The sequence below is a fragment of the Amblyomma americanum genome, chromosome 6, assembly GCF_052857255.1.
Source record: "Amblyomma americanum isolate KBUSLIRL-KWMA chromosome 6, ASM5285725v1, whole genome shotgun sequence".
Lineage (NCBI taxonomy): Eukaryota > Metazoa > Arthropoda > Arachnida > Ixodida > Ixodidae > Amblyomma > Amblyomma americanum.
In genome coordinates this window covers 8,330,420-8,357,767 of record NC_135502.1, presented here as the reverse complement: position 1 = coordinate 8,357,767, position 27,348 = coordinate 8,330,420, and the positions used below count along the sequence as shown (strand labels likewise).

The 27,348-nt window shown below is 47.8% G+C and overlaps 2 protein-coding genes across 5 annotated transcripts in view; both read right to left on the bottom strand.

The window, feature by feature from the left end:
- The window catches only part of LOC144136249 (sulfide:quinone oxidoreductase, mitochondrial-like), a 30,634-nt gene extending 24,564 nt beyond the window's left edge, over positions 1-6,070 (bottom strand). Inside the window, exon 1 of the mRNA XM_077668440.1 lies at positions 5,923-6,070. The gene's annotated coding sequence lies outside the window, so the exon portion shown is untranslated. The remainder of the gene's footprint in view (positions 1-5,922) is intronic.
- A 719-nt stretch (positions 6,071-6,789) lies between these two features.
- Positions 6,790-27,348, bottom strand: part of LOC144094538 (venom allergen 5-like) — a 32,964-nt gene continuing 12,405 nt past the window's right edge. For all 4 annotated transcript variants that reach the window (XM_077628452.1, XM_077628455.1, XM_077628453.1 and 1 more), the window contains 6 exons: positions 24,824-25,028; positions 22,048-22,132; positions 19,674-19,828; positions 13,946-14,040; positions 12,835-12,956; positions 6,790-6,906 (listed from right to left, as the gene is read on the bottom strand). In XM_077628452.1, the coding sequence (XP_077484578.1) occupies positions 6,896-6,906; positions 12,835-12,956; positions 13,946-14,040; positions 19,674-19,828; positions 22,048-22,132; positions 24,824-25,028 (673 nt within the window). In that variant the 3' untranslated portion in view covers positions 6,790-6,895. The remainder of the gene's footprint in view (positions 6,907-12,834; positions 12,957-13,945; positions 14,041-19,673; positions 19,829-22,047; positions 22,133-24,823; positions 25,029-27,348) is intronic.

Genomic DNA, 27,348 nt, shown 5'->3' with positions numbered 1-27,348 from the left:
GCATGTTGCTAGTTATTTTATGGAGCAACTCGCATTGTTTTTTATTGTGCTTAATTGCATAATCGGTCAAGATGAATTAACGAACTTCGCAAGCAACGAAGGTAGGTGAAACAGTCCAATGAGAAAGTTGCAGAGTAGAGTAGTCCGCGAAACGTCCATCTGAACAGTTTCTAACTTTCCAGCTATTTCGCATCGGCTTTTTTTTTTTCGCTCTCTGCAGAGGCCCACAAAATACAAGAAAAATACCACGTGACATGTCCACTTGCGCGCTGCGATTGCAAGTGCTCTCAAACGTTCCGCGTAGGAACGAACAGATCATTTAGCCCGGTGTGCTGCTGCTTAAAATGATGGCAGGGCTGCGACGCAGGCGCTGGCCGTGCGATTTACGCGAGCGCAAGCGATAAGGTCTGTGTCTGCTTGTCGCTATCAAGCACCACAAGGTAAGCATACCGCTGGCCTATATCGCTCAGTAAGCTGCTGCTTCGCTGCCCCGTCACATTTTAAGCGGCAGCACACCGGGCTAAATGATCTGCTCGTTCCTACGCGGAACGTTTGAGAGCACTTGCAATCGCGGCGCGCAAGCGAGTGTGTCACGTGGTTTTTTTTTTGTATTTCGCGGGCATCTGCAGAGAGCGAAAAAAAAGCCGTTACATAATATATGGATAGTTATAAGCTGTTCAATTGGACGTTTCAGTCCTGGATTTTTCAGCCTATCTTCATTCCTTGCGAAGTTGGTTAATTAATCTCGGATAATTATGCAATGAAACACAATACAAAAATAGTGTGAGTTTCTGCATACAATAGCCAGCAACATGCATTTGGTCTGGTCGCGTTATCTTAGAGTGCCACGGCATATTTTTAAAAACCTGGCTAAAGTTAGCTGGGACACCCTGTAGATCCAATTAACCCTGGCCTAATAAAAGAAAAGAGGAGCACTCGCCAAAAAGTAAAAAGCGAGTGCTCCTCTTTTTCTGTTACTATGTTCCCTCCTCGCCAGACGGGATGCCGTCAAACACTCGACAACCCTGGCCTGTGCCAGTCGGGGCCACCTTATCCCGGCAGACATCTTAAGGTGGGGTCAGAGACCCATTTTCCAAGCATTTCACCCCGCAGACGCTGAGCCAGAGGAAAGCTTGTACCCACTGTAAACCGACGGGTGACCGATGGCATGACACAGGAAAAAATGCGGTCTTTGAAACATCAACGAAAATGATGTCGTCCAAGATCAGGCTCACCACCTCTCTAGGCCGTGCTCAATTTAAAGGTGACGAAGAACTTTCGAGATAGCGTGCGGAAAACCCCCTTGGACGATCCCGAACACAGTAGAAATATTTGCGCGTGGCTACAATCTTTTCAGAAAATTCTGGCCGCCCCTTGCATTACAAAGTGAGAAGGCCACGCGCAGGCCGCTTCGAGCATGAACAAACGAGCATTACAAAGTCTCTCGGCAATATCGACGTTCATTACGGTCAGTTCAGCTTTGGGTTGCAAATAGCAGTAAGTATACGACATGACGTCACCGTGCGCTCACGCAAACACAGACGGCGATTAGGTCCGCTCATAAGCCTATGAGGCGACACAAATGTCACCACTCTCGACGAGTCACCAGCAGTAGGCCAGTATATTTCGTCCATACTACTACCACAATGTTTTATAAACGCTCAAACTCCGTGCTGTGAGCCGAGGAAACACGTTCGATTACGCTATTGACCATGTTGTTGCACATTTGTTTTCGACTAATGCAGAATCATGCTTCTGTAAAACTACGTTCTTAGTAATTGATACGAGTGTATGGGCTAGCTGCCTCTGGGCGTCGACAGCTGGGCCTGAGACAATATTAGGGTGGAAGCAGGGCACGAGCTGTCTCCAGCCGCCGCAAACACACCGTGTAGCATGGTCTCGGACTCAACGCCCACCGCTCAGGGTCTGCAATATGAGAGCAAGACGCGCACTCGGGAGTTCGTGTTATGCGCGCTGACGGCGGTACGTCTTGTTTTTGCTGCTGTTAATTTATTGAAGGACATTCTGGCGGGTTCATAATGAAGCGAACGAGTACAAACTGCGTGAACAAGACTATTGCTCTGTTTCTGATGCTCCTGTTTTGTGCGAGATTTTTATGGCGTCTTTTGACAGGCGCCTGAAACAAGAGCTTTCGAAGGAACCGGTGTTACAAGTGTGATATTAGATAACTGCTCTAGGTTTGATCTTGACAACGCTGTTGCTAGCATTCTCGCCACCTTCTCCTCTGAGTGGCAAGGACTGCGTTTTACTCATGAAGTGACAAGAGACAACAGCATTCAGTTTCTAGATATAAAATTGCGTTTTTCTGATGTTCATGTTTGCTGGTATTACAGTCCTAGGTCTAACAAAAGTCTCTTACCTTATAGAAATGCTCATTCTAAGTTAGTGATGCGTAGCATCATCAAGTCCTGTTGTTTGTCTGCCCTTCAGAAGCCATGTGCTCACTCCCTTTCATCGAGTTTCCAGAATCAAGTTATGCGGCTCGAATCCGCGCGCTACCCTCAGCACATAATTCGCAGCTCATGTGAAGGCCTTCTTCAGAGGCTGAAGAATGCAGTAAGGTAAGTACAATGCGTAGACCGGACCCATCCCTTCGTCATGCCATATTTTCACTGCCTTTCCCACAGCAGCAAGAAGGTGGCAGGTAAATACGGAATACGTGTCGTTTTTTCGGCGCCTTGTAAGCTGAAAAAAGTATGCCCCCTGCTCTCAGAAGAAAAGAAACTAGAACAGAACGCAGGCTGTGCAAGAAAAATCATCAAACCAAGTTCACCAGGTGTGTCTCCGAGGTTATCTACCAGATACCTCTATCTTGCGGGTAGGTTTACATCGGCCAAACCGGCCGGTGCTTCAATGAGCGAGCCCTGGAGCATAAAAGGTCGATGCACACCGGCACAGGCAGCAATCTACCATTGCATTGCAAAAGCTGTGACAGCCGCAACTGCGTTCCTTACCTGGACAAGGCCGCTTTCCTCTCTAACGCACGCAGCAAAACTGAAAGGCAGGTTATCGAAGCTTTCCTGATTGCAAAAAGGTGTGACGACTGCGTTAGCTCGCCCTCGTTATCGCTATCGAGACAAGAGATAAGAGTTATTAGAAGGGCATGTTCGTGTTTCACACCGGCTCTGATTCTCCTGTAAAATTCTGCTGTTCTCTATCGTCTAGCCCTATGGCGATCGTGCTTTTCTTGTTAAGTTCGCGGGCCTTATAAACCACGTGTTTTCACAACTATAATCGGTTGAAGTCTGCACTTTGTCTTTTGTGTGCCTTACGTCCCGTCTTGTTCGCGCTGGTGTTAATTTCCTTATTACAAAACAATGCCTCCGGGGTCGTCACAGCGTTCACAAGGAACATTAGTGTAACCCTTAATAATACAAGCCGCGTACACCATAACTGATGTCGCGTCTATTAGGGACCGCTGTCCGATGTACAATCATTACAAGAAAGTCCACTACATTCACGCCATCGACGACTGCATCAGAAAAAGATGGAAACCTGTTTCCCGAGTCATGACTCGGTAGCTCAATTAGCTTTATTCAGGCCTTTGGATATAAAAGCCTGACACCCTGACTTTTCTTCAAAACCACGAAGAAAATAGTCAGGAGGGGGCGAATCGGGGCTGTATGGTGGAAATGTGCAAACGACTTCGCCATTCTAGAAATTCGCCTACGTTGTGAACTGTCATGCGTCATTAATTTGACGGAACGGATGTCCCTGCGTTGTCTCTTCTGAATAACATCCTGGTTCAGATTCTAAATGTAACGGCAGTTCAGCTATTCGCAGTGTCTCGCTGACATCCCAAAAAGTGGTAGAGTTTTAATGCAGTTACACCCAGCAGACGTGCGAAAGCATGTGTTTAGCCAGGTTGGCGCATGGTTTTCGTTTACCGGGTCACCGGCACGTCTGGAGACATTAGTTCGATAGTAATATCATTTGATGAAGGCGCCCTTACAAAAATTTCTTTAGACAGTCTATAGACTGTCCGTAGACTTCCATCGATAAAGTCTATAGACTCTATAGAAAACTCTAGCAAACAATCTATAGGCAATACAAATCCTATAGACAGTCTATAGAGTTATGGCCGTGCACTTTTAGTTGACTTTCGTCTGTAGACAGTCTATAGACTATGAATAGACAAATAGAAACATCTATAGGAAGGTAATAGTGTCTATAAGAAGTCTATAGGTTGTCTATAGATTATTTTTGTAAAGGCGATGTCGAATGCATAGCGCGAGAGTGCGCTGCAGTTTAACACGAAGTGTAATCGGCTGCTCTCGTGCAGTGGTCAGCGAAGCTGATCTGTTCGCGGCGCCGCGGGTTCGAATCCCAGGTGCGGCAATATTTTTTTCCATTTATTTCTGGTGTGGCCAAGGTCGTCCTCAAGGTCAAGGTTTATTCAAATGAACCCGGAGAGCCGGTTAGACCACGTGAATCGGTGCTCTCGCACCCAAACAAAGTGACGAAACATTAGCCTCCGTGCTGCGTTGAGCCTCTCTGCTTGAATCATTACTGTCTTGTTGTTTATCATAAAGCCCTCCTCATTCGACGTCGCATATGAGGAATGTCTCCTGCCGCATCCTCAAACGATGGCCACATTAATAAACTCGCGCCATTCACGAGCCTTTATTTCACTTTAATTACAGAATAATGAATGCACAAGTCCCGCACAAACCGAGCTTCATTTTTCATTGTAGCGATTTTCGCTCTCACCCTGAGTCATTATTCCACGATGTCAGCGAAATGTCATTTAGTCGACTAGCTTGGTCGTGTTTCCTTTGGACAAAGTGGCAGTTACTTTGTCACGATTAGTAATGAACTCCACGGGTTTGATCAACGAAAAGCAATGATGAAACAAAGGCTCGTAAAGCGTATCGTATTTATTCACATACCGAACACACTCGTACAATAGCTGCATCCCTTGCGTGAGCCACTCACTTTCTGGAAACATTTTTTTGACCTGCAGTGTAAATTTATACCGCCAGCAGATGCGTCTTCCAGGCTAGCATCGAATTTTTTAGCGAACGTAAATTAAACTTCGCCATTGAAAACAAGTTTTAATTTTTGTCGCTTAAGCAAAGTGTCGCAATGAGTGTCCGCAAAAAAGCACAAGGCGCGCATTTTGCGCTCTTGAACAATGGCTTCCGCCCGCGTTTCGAAAGAGCCACGTTACAATTGACATTGCAATCGGAATGCAATAACAAACGATACTGCGCCTTTGGTGTGGAAACCACAATGTTGTAACACCCGGGGCACCGTACGTAAGAGCAGTGCGCGGTCTCGCTTAAAATCATAGCTCTTCAAATCCCATTAAACTGCGGTTCTCATCACCTCCATCGAACCACAAGGCCATGTCACGATGCGCATACCTTCGAATGCAGAACACGGAATGAACGAGCAGGCTAAAATCCTCGTAGTCGCAAACCTGCGTCGGTACTGTAATGCCTGCTGATTTCACGAAAGCGCTGTATACACCTGCACCTGACTTCACGGGAGCAAAGTTGGGAACAATTTTCGACGTTTTTGAAGACGCCCGTAACGCCTTTCAAGTACGCAAGTTTTTTTTTGTTTTGTTTTTTCAATCGCTATGTTCTGTTAGTAAGCACGCGCCGACCAGTGAACTGCCGCCTGCTGCCGGAACGAGCCGGATCGAGCAGAACGAGAAAACGCGTAGACGAGTAGTGATCGGAGCGACGTGAGAGCAACGCCAGCAGCACTTCCTCGTGCAACGGCAGCGGAAGGGGAGGAGGAGCGCTATTATTTTAGCACCGGACACCGGCTGCCGACGCGCACATCTGTGCGCGCTCGCGGGGTCCGACTGCTCCACTGGCTTTCGACGCATTCAGATTGCTGCTCCCGTTTAGATAGAACGCCATATCCACGCCAATAAAAGAGACGGCTTACCTTGATAGGCGTCTAATCCAGCTGTAGGCCGCAGAGGACCAGGAGGAAGCGACGAATGCTGCCAGCAGCGTTCGCGTCACAGCGCTGTCTTCGCAGCTGCCGCCGACGCGCGCGCGCGGGAAGCGAAATGAAAAGCGAAACAAAAAGAAGCACTACGCTGACGCTACCTGGTGGTCCCGCAGTGAATGACGGCGGGCGCTTGCAAGCCACGGCGGCCGCACTGAATGCGCGCGCTGTCGTTGGTTGCGACGCCCATCGCAGCTGCAGCTGCTGGACGCGTGGTCTGGACTGAGCTGTCCGCCTCTGTAGACCGCGGTCAAAATGAACAAGCCGACCGCGCAGTCGCATACGGTCGTCTAACGCAAATCGCTGAGTAACGTGCGCTTTCAGGGCAAGGCTTTCTGGATTCGCTCCAGTGGAGCAGCCACGCAATGGGCGGCCCGTGCCGCAGGCACAAAACCCGCGGTGCTAAGAAAACGTATCGTCAAATGAATGTCTAATATTGTACGACAAAGGCTTCGCCGAACGGGCGCGCCAGAGTGGAGGACTGGGAACCAGTTTCTGCCGCCTGATTTTACTTCGAAGACTACCGAAACCTCACTGCACAGGTGTTCTTGCATGAGCCCCCTTTTCTCAATTTTTTTTCATTTTTGATTTCGTTAATAATCAATTAATTAAAGTGATTTCATGAAGTAGTCATCGCCTATCACACACCAATCAATCATCAATCACTAGAACCGCAAATTACCACGATACGGCTTTTTTTTTTTTTACGCAGCCCCCGATTATTTCTGGCACGCGGTGCCGACTACTACGCCGACGCAAGCAGTGCTGCTCGTGGCATGGAGAGAAGAGACATCATTCAGCTATTCTCCGTATTTTTGTTTATTGACGCGACATCCGTGATTGCTAGTTTAAAAGCCTATTTCGCTGTCCACGGCGGGGCCTGTCCGAACTACGCCGCTGTTTCTTCCTACTTAGCAACTGCAAAAAATAAACAAGAGAAAAAACAACACAAGAAATAAGGTGCGCGCTCAAGAGTGCCCTCAATGCCGCAGAAATGCGCTGCTGCTTCACTTAAAACACAAAAGAGCATCTTTTTAAGTCTAGCATCGCAAACGCATAACAGATAGTGGGTATACACTTCGATTACTTTTTCTCTCAAAACTTCTGCGTCCCACAAATAAGTCACTGTCATATATCCTGTCTCTCTGAGACGTACTGCCCGGGACAAGCCGTAGGCGGGCGTCATTTTCACGCAGTTATCATGCGCAAAAATAGCTGTTATTAACAAAGTAATTCGTTAGTATTAATGCCAGCACATCTCTATGCTCCATAGCCAAAAACCAATGGCGAGCGCAGTTTCCTTGCACGAGAGAGCTGAATTCAACATTATTGCTATTCACAGCTAGCAAGAAATACCTCACGTGGCCGTAAGGTCAGCTGCACCATCAATTTTTAGTGCTGCTTCATAGTCTTGTTGAAAACTGGCTCGGGTTAAACACCCCCTCGAGCCACTTCACGTCTGCAGAGACATCATAATCAAGAAACAACTCGCTGGAGATATTCGTGACCTGAACACGCCATTTGTAAGCGATATGCGCTATCGCGCCTCTGAGTAGTCTTGGTCCGTGACGCCCAAGTACTTTTTATATGGCTGTTCTGGCGTCGTTTTTTTTTTTCTGTTAGTTCCACCGGCCCTTGGAAACGCATGTATTCTGTGGTTGAAGCAACCCACTAACGGTCTCTGAATAACGATAGAAGGTAAGATAGGAGGAAGAATATTGTCATACGGATTTTGTCTTTTGAGCTTGCCCGCGTATGAAACTTCGAAATGGCTCAGCAAAGCACAGTAGCGGAGAATAGTCCCGGGCCACTTTCCACGGAAGGAGTGGAGGGCCCTTTTGATCTCGGCAAAAACCGTTGCGTCTCTTACGCTACTCGAGGAAATCTGTTTTCTCTCTCTCTCTCTCTTCGTACACCGTGAAGGGTAAGTCAAAATACAAGCACAACAATAAAAAGGCGCCTAACGTAACAAAAATACGCTGCTTCACATCACACGACTTAGCCACTACGGTAAAGGAGTTGGCCGCCACCTTTCCTGTCTACATTCATTCCCACAACAATCTCACAGAGATTATGCTCCTCTATTAACAAAACGTTCAGGCACTACGAAAAGCAATCTATCGGGGAAAGAAGGAATCGAAGAAAATAAGACGAGAGACACATCTCAGAAACACAGTAGGCGGCGATGAAATCTCTCTGCGTAACGGCAGTTTTTTGCCTTCAAGTTCTGGTGACCAAGAAAATATTTCTTAGGTTCCCAAAAGATAAAGAGGCACCATGGAGTGTTTACTTATTCACTTTCCGTATCCTCATGATCGATGGAGTTGTAGAAGGGAGCGGAAAAAAACAAAAAAGTAGATAAAAGTATCAAAGCTACATGGCTAAAGAAAAAGCGGCTAGAAAATGGAAAGAAATTTAAACGCATGAAAGTAAATACGATATTGCAAAAATAGAAGCAAATAACGCACAAGGATAATAAAAGGAAATATATTCATATTACATACATAATACTATGCAATATACAACAAGACCGGAAAGACATAATAAAAACTACAAACAATATATACAAAATGGTGCAAAAAGAATAAAAATAAGAAATGACAAAAAGCGACAAAATTTCCTAGCAGCTAAAAAACGCAAGAATAATGACAACATAAAACGAAGAAAGCCCGTGTTGTCGCAAGAAAGCAGCCACATCAGAGCCTGATAACAGACTTCATACTCAGGTATGCAAGCGATGGCTGCGGTGAGGTGGTTTCACTCTTTCGATGTTCGAAGGATAAAACAATAGACAAAAAATATTCTTATCGCCAAAAAATGAATCCGAATTTGTGCTCATGGTCGACATGAAAAGGGCGATGCGTTGAGTGCACTAATGAAATGAGGGTGATATGATTGAAATTAAATGAAACAACCTAGTTTGTGTCAGCGTAACACCCAATGCGCAGCAAGATAACGCTATCATGTCGACATCCGCAGCCGTCCGTACACAGGATGCGGACGGGGAAACCAGGCGATGCGTCAGGCGTATCGCAAAAACCGATACAGCAAATCTCGTCTCTTTGTGACTCCTCCACACCTCTCGTGTCTCCTCAGCCTCTGTGCAATCCTCCCAGCCACTCCACATGGGGTGTGCAACGCAAAAACTGTTCTAAACCCGCTTTGGTCTGGAAATCGCCCAATCCCACAAATATTACCGGCAATCTGGGCATGCCATTTCTTTTCTTCAATTTCTCCACGTATGACTCGCTTTCGCAATGCTTGCAACGCATAGTAGTGCATGCGTACAAATATTTCTTTAGAAAAGCATTATTAAACCTAACGAAGAAACATCTGGCGCTCACATTACGGTGAGATCACAGCTGAACTGGGAATCACCACAACATCTGCCTATTCATGCTTTTTACACGTCCATAAAATATATTTTTCGACCTCAAGCTGCGAAACTGCGCTCCAAAGCGGAAAAGCTCAGCTAGTGAGGTATGTGCACCAGTATGGTCCACATCTCACTCAGCTTGGGCACAATATTAAGTGAATTGGCATTCCTTAATACAGCCTTTCGCCAAACCCGAAGAGGGAAGAGGGGTATCAGTTTTAGCTACATTTGTATGTCCCTATCACGGTGCAGTCAAAGCGGGCCAGTAGGAACCGCGCGCCCCCTCTGCTTTCGCCTTTCCGTCGGAGGCTGGTACCGTGGCGGGTGATTAAAGCCGAAGCCTTGTCCCTCAATCGTGCTCTATGCGGCCAGCCTCCAAGCACCGAAAGCGCCTCGCATATTGCTTGCTCCTTATGACCAAAAGTGAATTTTGTCGCAACCTCGAGCTTTTTTTGTATTTTAACCTTTTACGTTTCCCTATGTGGACAGTAGTAACAATAACTTCATTTCAAAGCGGAGGGATAGAAAATACACAGAGCCTAGAGGCTGAGCATCCAAGTGGTTGCAAACAGTGCATAGTTTGTATCAAACCTGAAGCTGGCCTGTTCTTTCAGCGCGAAAAGTATGTGCTAGAGTCATTAAGCAGTTATGAGGCCATTAAGAAGTTATGAGCAGTTATGAGTAAACCGGAAACCGAGTACCCTAAAGGCAGCGTCCGTACCAGCGTGTAGCTTAAAGAAACTGAAAAATATAAATATACATAAAACCTGAAGAGACATCAATTCCACGCAGAATTCAGGAACGCCACCTCACTACTGTGTAGATATACAGCTGGCTGACGCAGGTGCCATGCGATTGAAATAAAGGAAGAAAGCAGCTTTAGAGTACCGCTTTTCCTGTCATTGCCCTCTTCTGACTCCAAGCCTTTTGCGCTGCGGTTTGAAATATGACTTGCTTGAGAAGCCTGGCGCTTTCTACAGGCGACAGCTACGGACCGCAAATATCTGCAGCACAAATCCACAGCCGCCTCCATGCAGCAACGCTTTTTTTCTAGCGCCAGTAGCCGCGGTGTATACGCTAGCGTCCTTCATGCCGCGCGCACGAAGGCATCGCACGTGCTGTGTTTGCGCTGTCTGCGAAGCGTGTGGATCGTATCGCCGCTGTAGTACAGCTACTCGCAGAGCTTCGCGGGCAATCTGCCGACAAATGTGTACGAGTCTTCGGGGGGAGATAGGGAAATCCCGCTGAGATATCGGAGTGGAATGCAGCGCTCTGTCGGCGAAGCCGGGACGCGGCTTCCTTAGCTTCTTTCGCCTCTAACGAGCTTCATATTGTTCCACGCTACGGGTACTTAGAGTTGGTAGATGTCATCTCTGCTTGTCATCTCTGCTTGTGGTATGGGCGGTGTGAATAGAGAGCCTAAGGTTTTTCTCTTTTGTGTAGGAACAGCGCGAAGCACCGGCACAGGAGACAAGCGCTGACTTGTCTCTTGTCAGCGCTGGTCTCTTGTCCCGTTGTTCCGCACTGTTCCATCACAAATGAGTAACAAACATGTCCACGCTGCTCTCCTGGTTTTTCTCTGCTGCTACCAAAATGCTATTTCTTAATTTCTGGATTTCCCGGGGCCCTTGCGATTGGTTCGTTTGGTTTTATGGGTTTAAACGTCCCAAAGCAACTCAGGCTACGGCGTGGTGGAGGGCTCCAGATAATTTCGACCGCCTGCGGTTATTCAACGTGCACTGTCATTGCACAGCACACGAGCCTCTAGCATTTCGTCTCCATAGAAATGCGACCGTCGCGGTCGGGATCGTACCAGCGTTTTTCGATAAATGCAAACATTTCACTTTCTCGTTAGAATACAAGTTAACTAGCCTTATGTACGCATACATAACCCGCGGTTCGCTTTGTGAGAAACACCACGCATTAGAATGCTGCACGAAATATCCCCCAAAATTAGCGGCGCCGGTTTTACAAGCTACTGATTTCGAAACTGACCACAGACCCTTGTCCTATCGAGAGAGAAACAGAAAAGGCAGCACAGAGAACTTTCACAGCACTGAAAAAAATTAGATGTCAGGTTAACTTATTGTGTCTAAATTTTTCCACCTACTACGGCGCTAATTTTCCATGAGATAGCGCCTAACGTCTTTAAGGGCAAATAAAATGGTGCGGCACGACGAGCCATCCACGCGTTGCGAAAAAATGCGCTTCTTATGCGGTACCGGCCAGCGGAGCGTGGAGGGGCATCCTTGAAAACGTAGGCGTCGCAGGCCGCGTGCGGCGGCAAAACCAGAATTTCCGCCGTATACCAACCAAGCGGTTCTGAGAGTGAAGTCAGGGCTAGCTCGAACATTGCGCACTTATTTACAGTTGTCAGAATCAAAAACCTTACAAAAAGGAGAACTAAACACCTCCGGCATCACACCCACAGTCGTCCACGCCAGATCCTCTTGCAGTTACACGGCAGAAAATTCTCGTTAGCCCTGCCACTCATTTCATAAAGCTGCCCGTAGTTGTGTAAAAAAAAAAAAAGAAAACCTACGTCATCATTGCACTATAAAACCGGGTCCAGCGAAACGTCATGTAGTGGGTCAGAATTTCCTGACGAGAAGTGGACTTGTGTCCCATATGCCGACAAGTAGGACCTGGTATGTTCTTTCGGTGCAAGAAAACTAAGCTTTGGTTGGTTTAGGGGTTTCAACATCCCAAAGCGACTCAGGCTATGAGGGACGCCGAATAATTTTGGCCACCTGCAGTACCTTAACGTTCACTGGCATCGCACAGTACATGGCTCGCCTACATAGAAATGCGACCTTCCGCGGTCGGGATCAAACCCACGTCTTTCGGGCTAGCAGCCGATCACCGTAACTACGGAGCCATTACGGTGGCTGCCGCAAACTAGGATGCTACTCTAATAGAGCCACTCGGGCAGGTCTCCCTTCTCTGGGGTTAATAATGTGAGGCACGCACATAAACGTCCGCCCGAAATCTACCAGGACGTGTCGCCGAATTCTTTCCCAAATAACAAGATGATAAACCGATCCACGCGAAGAAAATTCACAACTAAGAGGTGCATCGACAAGAATAAATATGAAGTTATCTGCAACAGGGCCCTCGAATATCGTGAGAGCGGGTGTTGCTACAAGGTCGACACACCCGCGATCAGCCGCTCAGGTGTTTCAAATGACAATGTGAGAAAAACGCCGTACAACCTCAAAAAAAAAAAAAAACTATACGAACACGTTCCCTAACAATATATTTTTTTTTTCAGCACTGCACAGTCTTGTAGTGTTTGCTCGCTTGTTAAAATTTCATACGCCCACCATTTTCGCCTGGGCTCCTCCGTATACAGCTTTGAGAAGAGTCGAAGAAAAATCCACAGGGCTCCTGAATATGCGCTCAAGCTTCAGAAAGAAAGAACGACGCAGTTACATATGATCACAAAAACAGCGGCTTCGAGCAACACTCACAGCAAAGGCCTTTGTAGGCAGGCTGTGGCTTCTGGGGGCAGAGGTGCGAGCAGCAGGTGCCCTTTGGGCAGCGGCTGCACGGCTTGCCGGTCGTGTACACGTGGCCGCCCATCTCGTTGCCGCTGCGTCGAAGAGAGAGGTCACCGGTATGCACGCCGCTCGGATTCAGCGAGTTCACTTCCGTCAATTTTCTCTTTTTCCGGCCGGCTCGCTGACGCCTCTGTGCGGGGCGTGTTAGCCTCTGCACGTCGCTCGGACGATTAGACCTCACGGGATGTCAAGAAATACACAGCTACGCGTTTTCACTGTCGTCTATTCGCTGGACATAAGTCAAGTGCAACTGTGAATTGCGTTTCTAAAAGGGGATCCGATGCCAAAAAGCAAACAGTGCTGCAGAGCTTTCATCGTTATTAAACTACTGGAGATGCCAGCGCCACTTGCGTGAACTATGGAGAGACTAATTTCGGTCGAGTATCTGTTGCCTTGACCAATATCCCACGTTGCTCGAGCCGTGCTTCTATTACAGCAAATATTCGCCTGTAACATGAAAGGTGACATCATTCGTGTTGCCAAAGCCGCATGTACTGGCACCCTTATGAAGACGCTTTCTGTCAGAAAACGGTGCGCTTAAACGAGCATTGAAAGCAATGAACGTCGTCTAAAGGGTGTAAGTCGTTTTCTAGCGCCAGTACGCAATATCCATTACCGTCAACCCCTGAAGGGCCCCGATGCTGCGGCGACTCAGCTTTCAGCAGTCGCCGTAGGTTTCCGCACTGCAGAGCGCCAGTGTGTATGAGCACCGCCCCCACGGTTGGCGAAAGTGCGCGCAACGATGGGGGTAGGAGCGACCGGCAAACGGAATCGTTCATGTGATTGTAGCACTACACTGCGGACGCGTTTGGCAACCATCGCGACCAGCAAACTCTTCGCAATACTTCTGTACACGTTAAGTAAACTAAACTGTTTCAATTAATTCAAGAATTTGGCCACTACGATGAGAACGGAATCTAAATTCGTCTGGATGTGTCTTTCAGCTCACTGTTTTCTTTAACCGGAAGTCACATTCTCTGTGATGCAGACGAACTACGGCACATGGGAGGAGAGAACATACGCTGGCCAGTAGTTGCAGAGGTAGATGTTAGTGTTGGCCTTGGACATGCAGTCATTCCACGCACAGCCGACGCGGTTTGACTTGCTCCAGAGAAGCTGCGCCATGAACACACAGTGATAATTAAATGTAAATAAAACACGACGCGGCATACATACGTTAGGATGGGCTGTAAAACCAAATAAGAAAAATAGCGCCCTGCACGCACGGTGTAACTTACAGCTATAATAATTAACAGAGACAAGGAAAAAATGGTTAATCGTTAGAAGTGTTCGATTCTTCGAGTCACTATTTCAAAGAGGCCCTTACGATTTAAATTAGTTGACAGCTGTGCTTTACGGATCAAGCTGGCCTGTTTCGCCTGCAGAATGGCGCTTGTTAGCTAGTTTAAGCCGGGGCGAGATTCAGGAAACTCCTGCGTGGAAAACCCGCGTAATTAGCAGGCTGACTTAAAGCTGAACAGCCTAGTCACGGCAGCTGCGTGAAATGTCCCACCACTCATTCTCCCCATATAGGGAGAAGTTTTGTGAATCCCGCCCATCGTTTGAAAGAAGCTCGATGCAAAGGTAACAAACAAACAACTTCGTGAACACGTTTGCGACCACTGGGTACGGAGCCGCCTGCACTAGGCCCCTGCTGTATACAAATGTGCCTTCCTTTCTCTATTCCTAATTTCATATACAAAATGCGGAACATTAAAGTTAATAATTTTGGCGGAAACGTAAGCGCATAAGAATATGGGGAGAGACAGAGGTCTCATGTCCCCGTCTTCTTGTGCGCTTACGTTTTCTTCAAAATTATGAGCATCCAACTAGCCCAACAAACAGCTTTGTTGAACTTAAGTCCAGCCTGTTCGCCCCAAAAAAAAAAGAACCATGCATTGCGACTTGGACGTAGCCCTCACAAGTCGCATGAAGCGCCGGCTACCTATGCACGGACAGTGTTCCCGCACTGATTAAGCAGATGGCCAAGCCGGAGAACGTTCCTAAAGGGGAATTATCATCAGTGTCAGCACGGTTGCGCCCAGTGAAGGATAGAACAATCTCTCATTTGTCATCAGTTAGCCGAGCACTGCACCTGCCTCAGCTATCCTATCTCAATAAAACTCATAATCTCATGTGCGCGCCTGCGAGACGAATGGGTGAACACCTCCGGTCAAACCGATTAATTTTCTCTGTAGTTAAAATTCACACTTGCATGATTAGACGTACAGAAAAGAAAAAGGCAAGTAAGCTGCGCAGCTTTTGGGCGACGGGATCGTAGCTCCATCCCGATCTCGTCACCTTCCCCGAGCACTGTTTCCTCCCCCTTTCGTTTCAGCCAGCCCAAGAGAAATCGTGCACAGGGCAAACGTGTAGCCGCGTGTACGAAGCACATGCCCGCGAGATACGCGTTTGCGGACGAAGACGCCAGACGCTCTTGCATCTCAAGGTTAAGCGCTGCCCCGAAGCGGCAGTCTGCGTTTGCGTCAAGGCCTCCTCTCAGCGGACGAGCACCCATGCCAAAAGCAGGAAGTCGGCCGGATAGCGGACAATCAGAGGAGAGCGCGTGTGCGTGCGTGCGGGCGCATCTACAAGCGAGCCCGTCCGACTGCTAATTGCCGCGAAAAGCAATGGAGGGTTTCTGCAAACTTTTAAAACCGAGCTCTAAAAAAATAATATGCGTGAGCTTATTTATGCGACTTGCCTCGTTATTTCGTTGATCGAACGATCGCCAATGCCTGTGTAGCCGTGTGGTGAGTTCCTCAGAAGATTACCAGTTCGATGACAGCCCGAAAAATGCGGCCAGTTAGATACACGTCTTTTTAGCAAGGCGCACGCTAGGCCCACAACACCCACCGATCCCCTTTGAGTTTAAGAATCGTTGCTCGTCGAGATAATCCCTACAGTGAACACAACGAAGCAAGGAGTTTATTTTTTCCCGCGAGTTTCTTTCTATATTTTACCTCCAGCGATCCGTCATAGTTAACTGCCCAATAAGGTTATTATTTTGGTTCAAGAGATTCTGTATTTGATTCACCTGATGTCACTGCGGTGGGCGCGTCTTAATGCTGTCGTCAAAGAGAATTTCTCGCTGCGTAGACGAACGTCACCATGCGAGTAACAAAGTCTCTGTTCATGGCGAAGGTAGCGCAAGAGACGAGAACGAAAGACTCTGTGCTGCACTAGTTTATTTTCTTTGAAGTGGAAAAACTCAAATAAGAATCAGAGTTAATAAAAAGCCATAACGACGCTGTTCGACAGTACAACAACCAGTAAACCCACACTCAGCCGATGTGGACGAATACAGAGCCGAAAATACTGTGTCACCTCATGCTGCTGCAGCAGTACTTAGCTCTGGCCCGGAGTCAACGGCCGTGAGGCGATCTTAAAGGGGATCTGAAACACCTTCCGAGGAGAGCACATCAACTCACTCAATCAATGCATTGGGTTGTCAAGAACACCTGAGCCAAATAATACATTTCAACACGCAGCAGAGCACCCACAATCACGCGCTAAAGCTGGCGAGCCTTTTCCGGCGACTTTTGTAGCGATAGCTACATTGCGGTAGCATTTCGAGCCTTCGCGTGGCGCCGCCGCCACGCTGTCACGTGGTTGGTCACGTGGTGCGGAGCAGCTTCCGGCGGCGCGGCGCCGTGGCTGATCACGTGATTCGTCACGTGATTTGTCACGTGGTTTGTCCCGTGACGAAGTTCCGCTCAGCCAGCTGTAGCTATCGCAACACTCCAGGTTTAACCAGAGATAAACCACCGCCAATTTTTTCATCTCGCACCATTCTCAGTCGCACCACTCCTGCGTGTATACCAGTTCAGAGGTGGCTACTCGCTAGATTCTTTCAGACATCAGGCAGCTACCCTGACCGCGGCCAATATAAGCGGCGCAGCTCTGGCGGGTCAGGAAGCACCGGCCCCGGCGGTGGAGCCGGCAGAGGAGCGCCGGCCTTTTAGCGTGCAAAAAATGACAAGTGGAGAGGGAAAGGCACGATGGCGTTGAAATTAAAATTTTTGACTACGATAACTCTGATTCTGCTAAGCGCATCAAACAAATTCTCGCTGGAGGATATTCGTGAAGCGGCGTCCTTTAGCATCACAGGCACACCGCAACTTTATTGGAGCCCCTTTCAGAGCCCCTTTGATGAAGCGTATAGGGACGAAGGAAAATGTTCTGTAAGAACAACGTTTCCCTCTGCTTTAAGTGGTGGACAATAAAAGACGAATTCAACCCGGACATCGCTGCCATTTCTTCTCCCGGAGAGATTCAGGGGGGGGGGGGGGGGGGGGGGGCGGTGAGTATAGGGGTTTTCTACTTTCTCTAGCTCCTAAATGGGAGCGAAACTACCTGAACCACCGCCAGCTTCAGTAGCGAAAGCCGAAGCAGGTGGCGATAAGCAGATTAGATGCGCGTGCAGCCTTTCGCTGTGCTCATGTAGCACAATATGGCGGCCACAGTGACGTCAGTGCTGTTGGGATTCAGGTAGCGTGATCAGGCCCGAAAAGGAACGAGGAAGTCGGAGACGTTGTTAGGATGAGGCGACGAGAAAACTTAATGCAAAATATCCCCACGAAGGTGAATTATAAGACAGAATGGGAGGAAGAAGATCAGCGACGCAAGAGAGGTTCGAGAGGAACCGCTAAGCACACGCATCAGCACTGCTCTTTTCAAAGCCTGCCCCATACCAAGATCCCTAGATGGGGACGACAGTTTCTTCAAAAGCGTCTAATGGGCTAGCGCACGTCATGTAAGGAAGGGGGGGCACAGAAAGAACGTTATATTCCGCGCTCGCAGCAAGTGTATCAAACAAGAAATACTTATCCAATTTCGCGATGAATCTATCGAACGTGTAATATCACATAAATTTCTTGGTGTCACATTTCACGAACATCTAGACTGGTCACCTCACATTGAAAAAGTTCGCATCGGTATCTCTAGGTCGTTTGGTATGTATAAAATAAAGGACCTTTTGCCAATCTGGCTAAAAAAACAACCATACTACACACTGGTACATTCGCGTTTCCACTATTGTCTTCTTGTCTGGGGCACAGCACCTAAAACAAGCATAGAAAACATACTTATTACAAAAGAAATTTTTGCGACTAACAGATAATGCACCATACCTTAGCCACACTGCCCCACTGTTTAGAAAACACCAGTTGCTGACACTATGGAATGTTATAAACAAAAGTATAGCGTTAGCTACTTACGTACAAATTCATTGCGATCATACCGCGTTTTGTCATAAGTATCTAACGAGAACACACGCCTACAACACACGGGACATATGTTATAATTAGAAAAAAATACGTACGAACTACAGCACCCAGAAACTTAGCTACAGAATTTCCAGTTTTTTAAACGATCACCATCCTGCTGTAAACATTATTCAGGAAAGTAAGTCATTGAAAGCTTTCAAAAATAGCATCACTACGTATCTGTTGTCACTCCAGGCATGACCACTCTTTTCGTTTGTATTCTGTTGTTTCTCGCAGTATTTGCCCAATTGTACATAAATGTTCAATATGAAATAACTCCAGTTTCAATGTTAACCAACCACTCCGTATTTCCATCTCGTTTAGTGCTTATTTTATGCGCTGAATGTCTTGTGCTCTCGACTGGGAGCAAGAAGGGCGCAGACTCTCTGTCAGGCATCCATTTGCATTTTGGTCTGCGCCCTAGGCGACTGTACCATACGTTGTCTGAAAAAACTCTTTGAGGATGCGACACCGGTGCTTTCTCGCAGCATCGGGCTATGACCTGGTTCAACATTGAGAGCTATTTCCGGGAAGGTGACCTGCCCCGAAGTAGTCGTCGTGTTCTGCCTGCAGCCACGCGTGGGAAAGGATCACTTTCTCCCCCTGCCGCCGCCATGAACAGGAAAGATGAAAACCTTTGTCTTCCCCCGGTTCCGTCTGGATGTAGCGGCCTCGAACGATTGCCGAGCCCCTCCGAAGCGGCTTGGCTGGCGAGAAGGGGCATGAGCCATATTTCTCTCTCTCTCCCCCCCCCCCCTCTCTCTATCGCTCCGCGCTACAGAAGGGAAGACGCCGCCGCGGCCGCCGCTGCTGACTCGAGTATGCTCCAAGCCGTCGCGAGTATTACGGCTTTGTGGACAGCTCTCGGGTCTACCGTGCTCTGTCCGGCGCTACTCTAAGGTCGATCAGCAAACGCAGTCTTTCCAGGAGCTCTGGCACAACAGTGCTTACGCCCAGTACATCTTGGCCCTCTGCTCTCTACCACCATAGAGCGCTGCATTTCGTCATGGCACTGGGCCTTGTTTTCGATTAGTGGTACAGAATGGCCTCAACCTGTTAGGTTTAAAAAAGCCTTTGGGTTTGTTCAAAAGCGCATGTTCATGGGCTAGTTCGCGAAATATGTACTTGTTGGCGAAGACAGGAAAATGCACTGCAGAGCGAGCTCTTGTTCTGTCCTCGTCTCTCCTCCGTCTTGCCTTGCAGCACAGTTTCTTGTCTTTAGGTTTGTATCGGCAATCTCAGCTTGCTCTAGGCAGCGTCTGCAAGCTGCTGCCAGTTCCAATAGGCTTCGCAGGCGTTCACAAACGTCCTTACAAGACTTGAGGCCGACTTGTCACCTTTCCCGTCTCATAGTTCGTACCTGAAAGTGTGATCAGCTTCGGGTGATAAAGAGCAGTTTGCTTCAAAGCTGACACATGGAGAAAGAATGAGGGCATTCTAGTTCGCGCGCGGCCGCTGCCCACGTCTGCGCAGCGAAGCTACCTGGCTGAGCACGGAGACCTTCATGCGGACGGGGAGGCCCGGCTTGCTCGGCGGGACGAAGTTGATGGGCGCCTCGCCCCAGAAGTTCACTGCACGGGACCAGTTGGCGGAACCCCCCATGGCGAACATGTTCTGGCCCGGGCGATCGTCGAGGCCTGCGCGCGCGCAAGGCGGTAACGGACGCTTTGTTGCTCGTCTGCGAGTATACTCACTTCTTTAGATGCAGTGATCACTTGAAACGGGACACAGCCAGTGACGTCAGAGGTCAAAATGAAGTTGGTCTGTGTCGATACATTACTGCGTCCGAATGACAAAGACGTTTCTTTCGCTTAACACAGGCTGCCACAACAGAGATTCCCCTTGTGTAGCCTGTTAGAGAAAGTAAGTTCGCGCCTTATCGACGGCCGCTCGCCTCCTTAAACATCTGCACACGCTCAAAATACCGTTACATTTGGTGCTGTGATAAGTAAAGCCTGTGTATTGTCTACGCTCTGTGCTATTTTTCATCCCATTGTGTCCTGCCTGCTGTTTTCTTAAGCCCTCGTCCACTTTTCTATGGTTTCACTTTTGATACACTTGGAGTTTAAAACTATACCATAGATATTTTTTCAGCCTTGAAATGTACCGCAGTGCGGTCCGTGCACGGCAATGCCAACCATATCTACGAGATAGAGCGGGAAGAAAACGCGGCTAATTACCAAAAATTAACTAATCAACCGTATAATTTTTCGTTTCAGGGCGCAATATTACAATGAGAAATTGAAGGATGTCAGCATAAAAGGCGAGTTCGTTGTGTAAAATGTCGGAATCTGCATTGCGGTTGGAGGTGTCGAAATTGAAAAGCACGCTTTTGAAAACTCGTTAGGTCGGCTTTTCTGCGCTGCACATTCATCAAGTAGCATCGCTCAAATATTAGGAAATACTTATGAAGTGTCATAAGTATGTGTTTTATGACTCAGGGGATGATGCCAGTGTTCTCGTGAAGACAGCACGCACAGCGACGCTATTCATTGAATTTGTAACGTGGAAAAGCCAACTTAAGGAGCGTTCAAAGCCATCTTTTTCACGTTCCATGTTTCAAAAACCATGCTGCCGATTAGAAAATTTAAAAAAAGCGAGTTTTTTTCTATATCAGCGGCCTTCCGCTTCGCAATACATTATTTCCTCTTAAAACTAAAAGTTAAAAAGTCAACTAATAATTTCAGTTAATGAATTGCCCTTTATTAGCCTTCTATCACGTGTATAAAGACCCCCTTGCATCCTACTCTGACTGCACAGGCCGTACCAGAGTCTTTTTCACGGCTTTTTAAAAAACAATCTGTATCGAATAGTTTGAAACACTCGGTATGGCCGGTGCATGCAGCGCACAGGGCTCAACTGGTTGAGCTTCAGAGTACTTCTTGCCCCAGCTTCGTGCACAAAGAGGAGTCTGCAGCTTGTGGGCGCGTTGTGAGTTGCGCCACCACGGCCTGAACACACTACCCTGAGCAAACACCGATGCTGCCCGAGTGAAACAGATACAAACCTTTATATATCCGAAAATCTCCACTGCAGTCAGATTTCCTTTTTTTTTTCACACGTTTACTCACGGCATTTCGTTTATTTCACGCCGGAAAATCTGGAACTAGAACAATTAGGCATTTTACAGAAACAGAACTCGCGAGCCACACGTTGTCACGCGGATATTGTATCGATTGGTCAACGGGCAGCTGTGGGTTCTAAGGTCATCTTAGATTAGGTGCCTTCACCTGCCAAAACAAATTAGTACGCGTCGAGAAACATCATTGAGAAGAGAATACTGGTTTAAGCCACCTCACGTCTTAACACATCCTACGCAATAAACTGTCTGTTTTACTTTTCGTCTCCATTGAAACGCGGCCATTGCAGCTGTGAATTCAACCCTAGAAATAACGCTTGCTAAAGAATAATAATAAATGTCTGCTATGGCTCGAGAAGATGTTTTAATGTTATGGCGTTGGGGAGGGCCGTAAAAAACGGCAGGTTGAAAATCTACAGGTAACCCAAACTTTTTTTTACGCATGTATGTAATCCTTTTCATTTGGGCTCTCGGAACTTCGGAGCTACTCACAGACGAAATCACAAAATGGGGCGAACCCACCTTCTTTTTTTAAGCCTTATTGAGATTTGAGCGCCTCCGACGCCCGCTTCATTACTTGTGTAGTAAGAGGATATACTTTCACACAGTGAGTAATTTACCGCTTGAGCAGCGGGAACGGGTCCGGTCCGTGCCAGGGAGTGCCTCACGCAAAGCTTGGAGGCCCGGGCCCGGGCTCAGTGAAACGATAATGTAGCGGGCCCGGCCCGGGCTCGGGCTTTGAGCCTCGGTCCCGTGCAGTGTTCAAAACCAGCTTACCGATGTTGCAGCCCTCACAGCCAGGCTCGAACACGCAGTTCGCCAAGTGGGTCTCGGCAAGTTTCTCCAGTTTTCTGCTGTAGGTCTGCGTGTGAGAAGGGTTCACAGTCAGATTAAGGCATCTGGAGTGCGGAAGTTTTTACGGTGAAGTTCAAAGAAAGCAGTGATGCCGTGCGGTGCACACACATGAAGCATCGCAGAAGCAAACGCACACACACATGTAAACTGATTCAAAAAGCACGAACTGTATGGTAAAATACGAAAAGTATAAAGAACTGACTAAATAATACGAAGGATAAGAGGGCAAAAATATTGCTGGCTTTCACGACCTAGGAGAAGGGAAGGGGGGGGGGGGGGGGGGGGGGGCTACAGCTTTCCTAATATGGCGTCGTCGCTACGGGGGATTGCTTTTGGCGCAGTATAGTGAATCGTGCTTATTTTCAAGTTTCCCGATAAACTAGAGCACTTTTTTATTGCCGGTGGTGGCGTTCTCATGTGAGTAAATCTTTTGTTTCGCGACGGTGCAAAATAACTAAACGAGAGACAAATAAGAAATCACCGACTGGCGTGTGAAAACTTAAGGTGGGAATGCTGACTGGTTGGCGGTAGACGAGTACTTTAAAATTAATCTAAAATCATGCTGTAACATCGACATCGGAGACTTTTACAACAGATGATTGACAAATCTAGAAGCACAATTTTTTGCATTGAGCGCTACAGGTAAGCAAGAGACACTGACGCTGGTTGCGCACAAAACAAGCTAGAAGCGTTCTCACTGTTCCATGAGTTTAACTGCTGAAGCTGCTCCCATTTTGCGTTTTTTTCGTGCTCATAAATTTTAATCAACAGACGTTACTTTAGATACGAATATAAGTTTTCAATCGCGTACAGGTGGAAAGCTGCACTCTGAGCAAAAATTAGCCTATGTACGGGAGTAAAAAAGGGAATAAGCTGTGGACTAGCGTACTTCCTTTTACAGGTTGCTGGTGTGCTGCCCAAGTTCCGTGGTACATTTCGATCGCTAAATATACGGAATGCTTACTCTTGGCAACAGGGGCATATTCCCGCCGGAAAGCATAGTAACTCGATGGAGTTAGTAGTGAGAAGACGCTCTTAAACGCGGCACCGGAGGCCTTGAAGTTAGCAAATAGACAAGATTGAAACGCCTGTTAAAATCTTCGTACCTGCTGCTTTGCGTGTTTTTAAATGGGAACTTGTTTGTTTTGCAAACTCTAAGTATTCTGCATAATTAGTGATGGAAATATACTCCAGGGCCAGAGCACAATTCAGTGCCACTAAAATGGAGGGAAATAGAGAGCAGCTTATTTCCTTTCTACTCCCATATAGGCTAATTTGTGTTTAGAATGTATAAATATAGGAGATCGGCTTCCCCGCACACTATTTTCTTGGAGAAACTACACCTTGCACTCTGTTCGTAAGCAGTAAATAGAAGGCACCTAATGAATGTAAGGCCACTATAATACAATATTTTCTTCCTGTTCTATTCATTTCTTACCATCCACCGATCTGAGTGCGCTGCCAATCACAGCGAAGACACGGGGCAATAACGAAGCGCAAAAACAATTATAATGATATGGAGTTCAAGTAAATCATTACATCAACCCACCCTCTTCGTGGATAACAAATCATAAACGCACGCCGAAATAAGACCTGCCATTACTGGGACACAAAACTCATCGCGCTTACATTTCTCATCTGTACTCAGCGGCGGTTGTTAACAAAGAGCGCTTCGTATTTACAGAGGTCCACGCAGTTGTCTATTTGGAAATAAGTGGTTCGGCGCCTTATAAGAACTGCACTGTCATGGCCCTCGAAACTCTCCACTAGCCGTCCTCATCCTCTATCTCCATTATTGGCAAGAAAAGAATCGCGCAGTGACGCCCACCGCCTCTTCTATCGCGTCAGTGTGCAAACATTCATGTTTATGGCTTAGGGGGGTTTAACGTCCCAAAGCGAAACAGGCTATGAGGGACGCCGTAGTGAAGGGCTCCGGAAGTTTCGACCACCTGGGATTCTTTAACGTGCACTGACATCGCACATTACATGGACCTCTAGAATTTTGCCTCCATCGAAATTCGACCGCCGCGGCCGGAATCGAACCGACGTCTTCGGGTCAGCAGGCATGCACCATAAGCACTGGGCCACTGCGGCGGCCGAAACATTCATGTAACAAGGCTGCTGTGATGCATTTATACTGCAACAGTCTAACAACGACATATGAGTGTGCCGGCGAACCGTTCAAGCAATAAAGCAAGCGGCGTGATTCCGCGCGCCGATCCTTCCTAGACTAGTTCGCGGCGCCGCCGCAAAGTGGCGTCGATTTGATTAAAATCGCCATTAAGTACACGCAAGTATAGGGTTGCATCATGAAATTTTTCATAACACTTTCCAAGAAAGGTAAGATTAAATAAATGTGACCGTGTGTAGCCTAACATTCTGTACGGCGCTTGCGCATTGTATAATGTGTTTTATTTTTTCGGTACTAACATTCTGTGCGTTATTTGCGCATTATTTTCTGTTGCGCTTCAACTTCAAACGGAATCCGAAAAATATATATTACGTGCTCGTTAACATTGTTTTAATACATTATTTGTCGCGTTATTATAGGACGTTAGTTTTCTTGCTCACTTAACTTCCCTCGCGCATTGCTGCTCTTGCACACTACTGCCACCTTGCCACGCCTAGCGGTTCTCGAAGACTCCTTGTCGCGGTGGCCTCGAACTGAAAAGCGCCGCTCCAGAAGCGCTTCGCTCACCATCTGCTGCATGTCTGCCGCAGGTGGCCACTTCTTTTCCTTGCCCATGGCCACGGAATTTCGGATCTGGTTGTGCAACCGGACGATGGCCGCACGCTCCTCGTCAGTCATCGCCGCGCATCGGACGATGACGAAGAGCAGCAGGGCCGCTTGTTGCACGAGCAGCGCGAATCGAAGCGGGAACGTCGGAACCATTGCACAGCGCCTGCGTTTCACAAGTGTCGCGAGGTGTGCCCTGTTCACTAATGCCTGCAGTGCACTAACCAATCTGTGTGTTAGGCTGCAATTAGTGGTGCGGTTTCAAGGGCCTAGATAAACTGTAGGCCGTGGATGTGCAGTATGGTACACTGTTAAAGGGAACATGCGGTCGCGTAGACTTTCCGCAAGACGCTGCTGCGGAAAGCCGGAAGGAATGCCGAGCTGATTATGGTCCGGAGTTTTTTTTTCGGTATTCTGTCCCCGTGCATGTATCTCATTTTTCACACCCACTACGCATCGATGACCTCTTCTCGCTGCTGAATTGGCTTTTTTGCATTCTGTGGTCGCGTTTCGTGCGAAATAAGCAACATTTTCTCCGGTCTAGATTATCCAGGTGTGAGTGACTTGGTTCATATGCCACTCAACGCGTACAGTACACGTTGAGTGGCATATGAACCAAGTCACTGACACGTGGATAATATTGTCCAGAGAAAATGTTGCTTATTTCGCCCGAAACACGACCACAGAATGGAAAAAGCCAATTCAGCCAGCTCACACAGCCAAGCAGCAGCGCTTCGTTGGCAGGCAATCAGGCGCGCCCTCTTCAGCGTGTTTACGCATTTATTGTCTGACTTTGTAAAACTCTCGTTTATACAGGTAACACACAAGCTCGTTTTACTGAGATTCGTCGCTATTAACTTTCCTTACTGTATTCAAACGCTCCGCGGCTCGGGCCAGCGTTCTCTTGACACAGTCTGCTTTCAACAAGGCATATGAGCAGTTCATTTTTGTTAAATTCTGCATATATTTATTCTCCAAAGTGCACCACAACGGGACAAAGCATGTCAGGTTTTCCCGTGGGGAAGGATAACACTTTGCACGCTATTATAGGCGCCTAATGTTCCATGTTTTCGGTAAGTAGCAGGGAAAGCTACGCGACTTGACCGCCAGCAGTACTTCGAAAATGATGCATGACGTGAGTGTCACGCGCAAGTGTTAGTTTACTCCTGTTTCTGTCGACCCCGAATCTCTCGTTATGAATTTTATGCGCCTTACATTTTTTTGTTATGTTTACAGGAAATGAAAAAGTGGCGCATTGTAAGGCGCAGGCATTGAAGGAGCTCGAGGAGTGACGCTTATGCGATTCGAGTGCTGTTCATTGTTTTTCTCGGGCAAGCGCGTGAGGCTAACCGGTGCGAGGGTAAAGAAGAGGTGGAGAAAGAAAAACCGTGCCGGGCGAGCGAGAGCGAAGGAGGAGGAGAGGAAAAAGCTGTGTTTGAGTTCAGCACTAAGTCCCCGCGAAAAAGAGCGATTGTTCCACTAAGGCCATTGTTCATCTGCCGAGCCCGAGTGAAGCCATGTACTCTGGGAAGGAGGGTAGGGTAAGTAAAATAACGAGGGGTAATGGCAGCGTTACAGAACGTATTCAGTATGTGCCCTGATCTCCGGACAGTTGAGACGGTGAGCTGTGTCCCAACATCCGAAGTTGCAGAGCGTTAGTGCGGTGAGAAGTTAATGTAAGCTTTGCGAAGTATATGTGCTTGTTCCGTATTGAGTTACGGGTGGGTGGGTTAGGGGGGGGGGGGGGGGGTGAGGTATGACTGATGTTCTGCCATCGTTCACAGCACTGGCGCGGAATGCGTGGGATTGAACAGTTCACTCTGTTGTGCCTGTGAGCTGGTGCTACTACAGCATAATACCGGACTAAGAGGTCTTAAATAATTCAATATCATTAATAACGACAGCGCCAGATTAAGTATCGCAATTTGATGGCGGTGTGGTATGCAGGAATTTAACACCCCGCATGTGAACGCTGCCTATGAGGGATGCCATACTGGAGGGTTCCGGATTAATATCGAAACACTGACATTGCACAGGCCACAGGAACTTTAGCATTTCGCCTCCGTTTAAATACGACTGCCGTAGTCGGCATTAAGCATGGACTCGATGTACGCGAAAACTCACGCGAGCGCGAAGGCGATGGCGGCAAGCGACGAGCGACGCCGTCACGCGAAGCAAAATGCATGTGTCGCTTGCCGTGTGACTCGTATCTGCACCCACAGAAAATTTCGCTCGTCGCCCGAAGTCCCCCACGCGACTGGCCAATCAGAGCCCCACAAAGCCGTTTCCGGTTTGTCCACGGTTTCTCACGTCTACATCTCGCGAAACCCGCCCGTCGTCTTGGTCATCGCCACTGTCGAGAAAATATTTGGTATTGTAGCTGAGAGGCAGACCTACATGATTTTAATAATTAAAGCAATCCACTTGTTGGGTGCGGAGGGCTAACAGCATTTGGAGCGGGCCATGCGAGCGGGCGTACTGCAGGG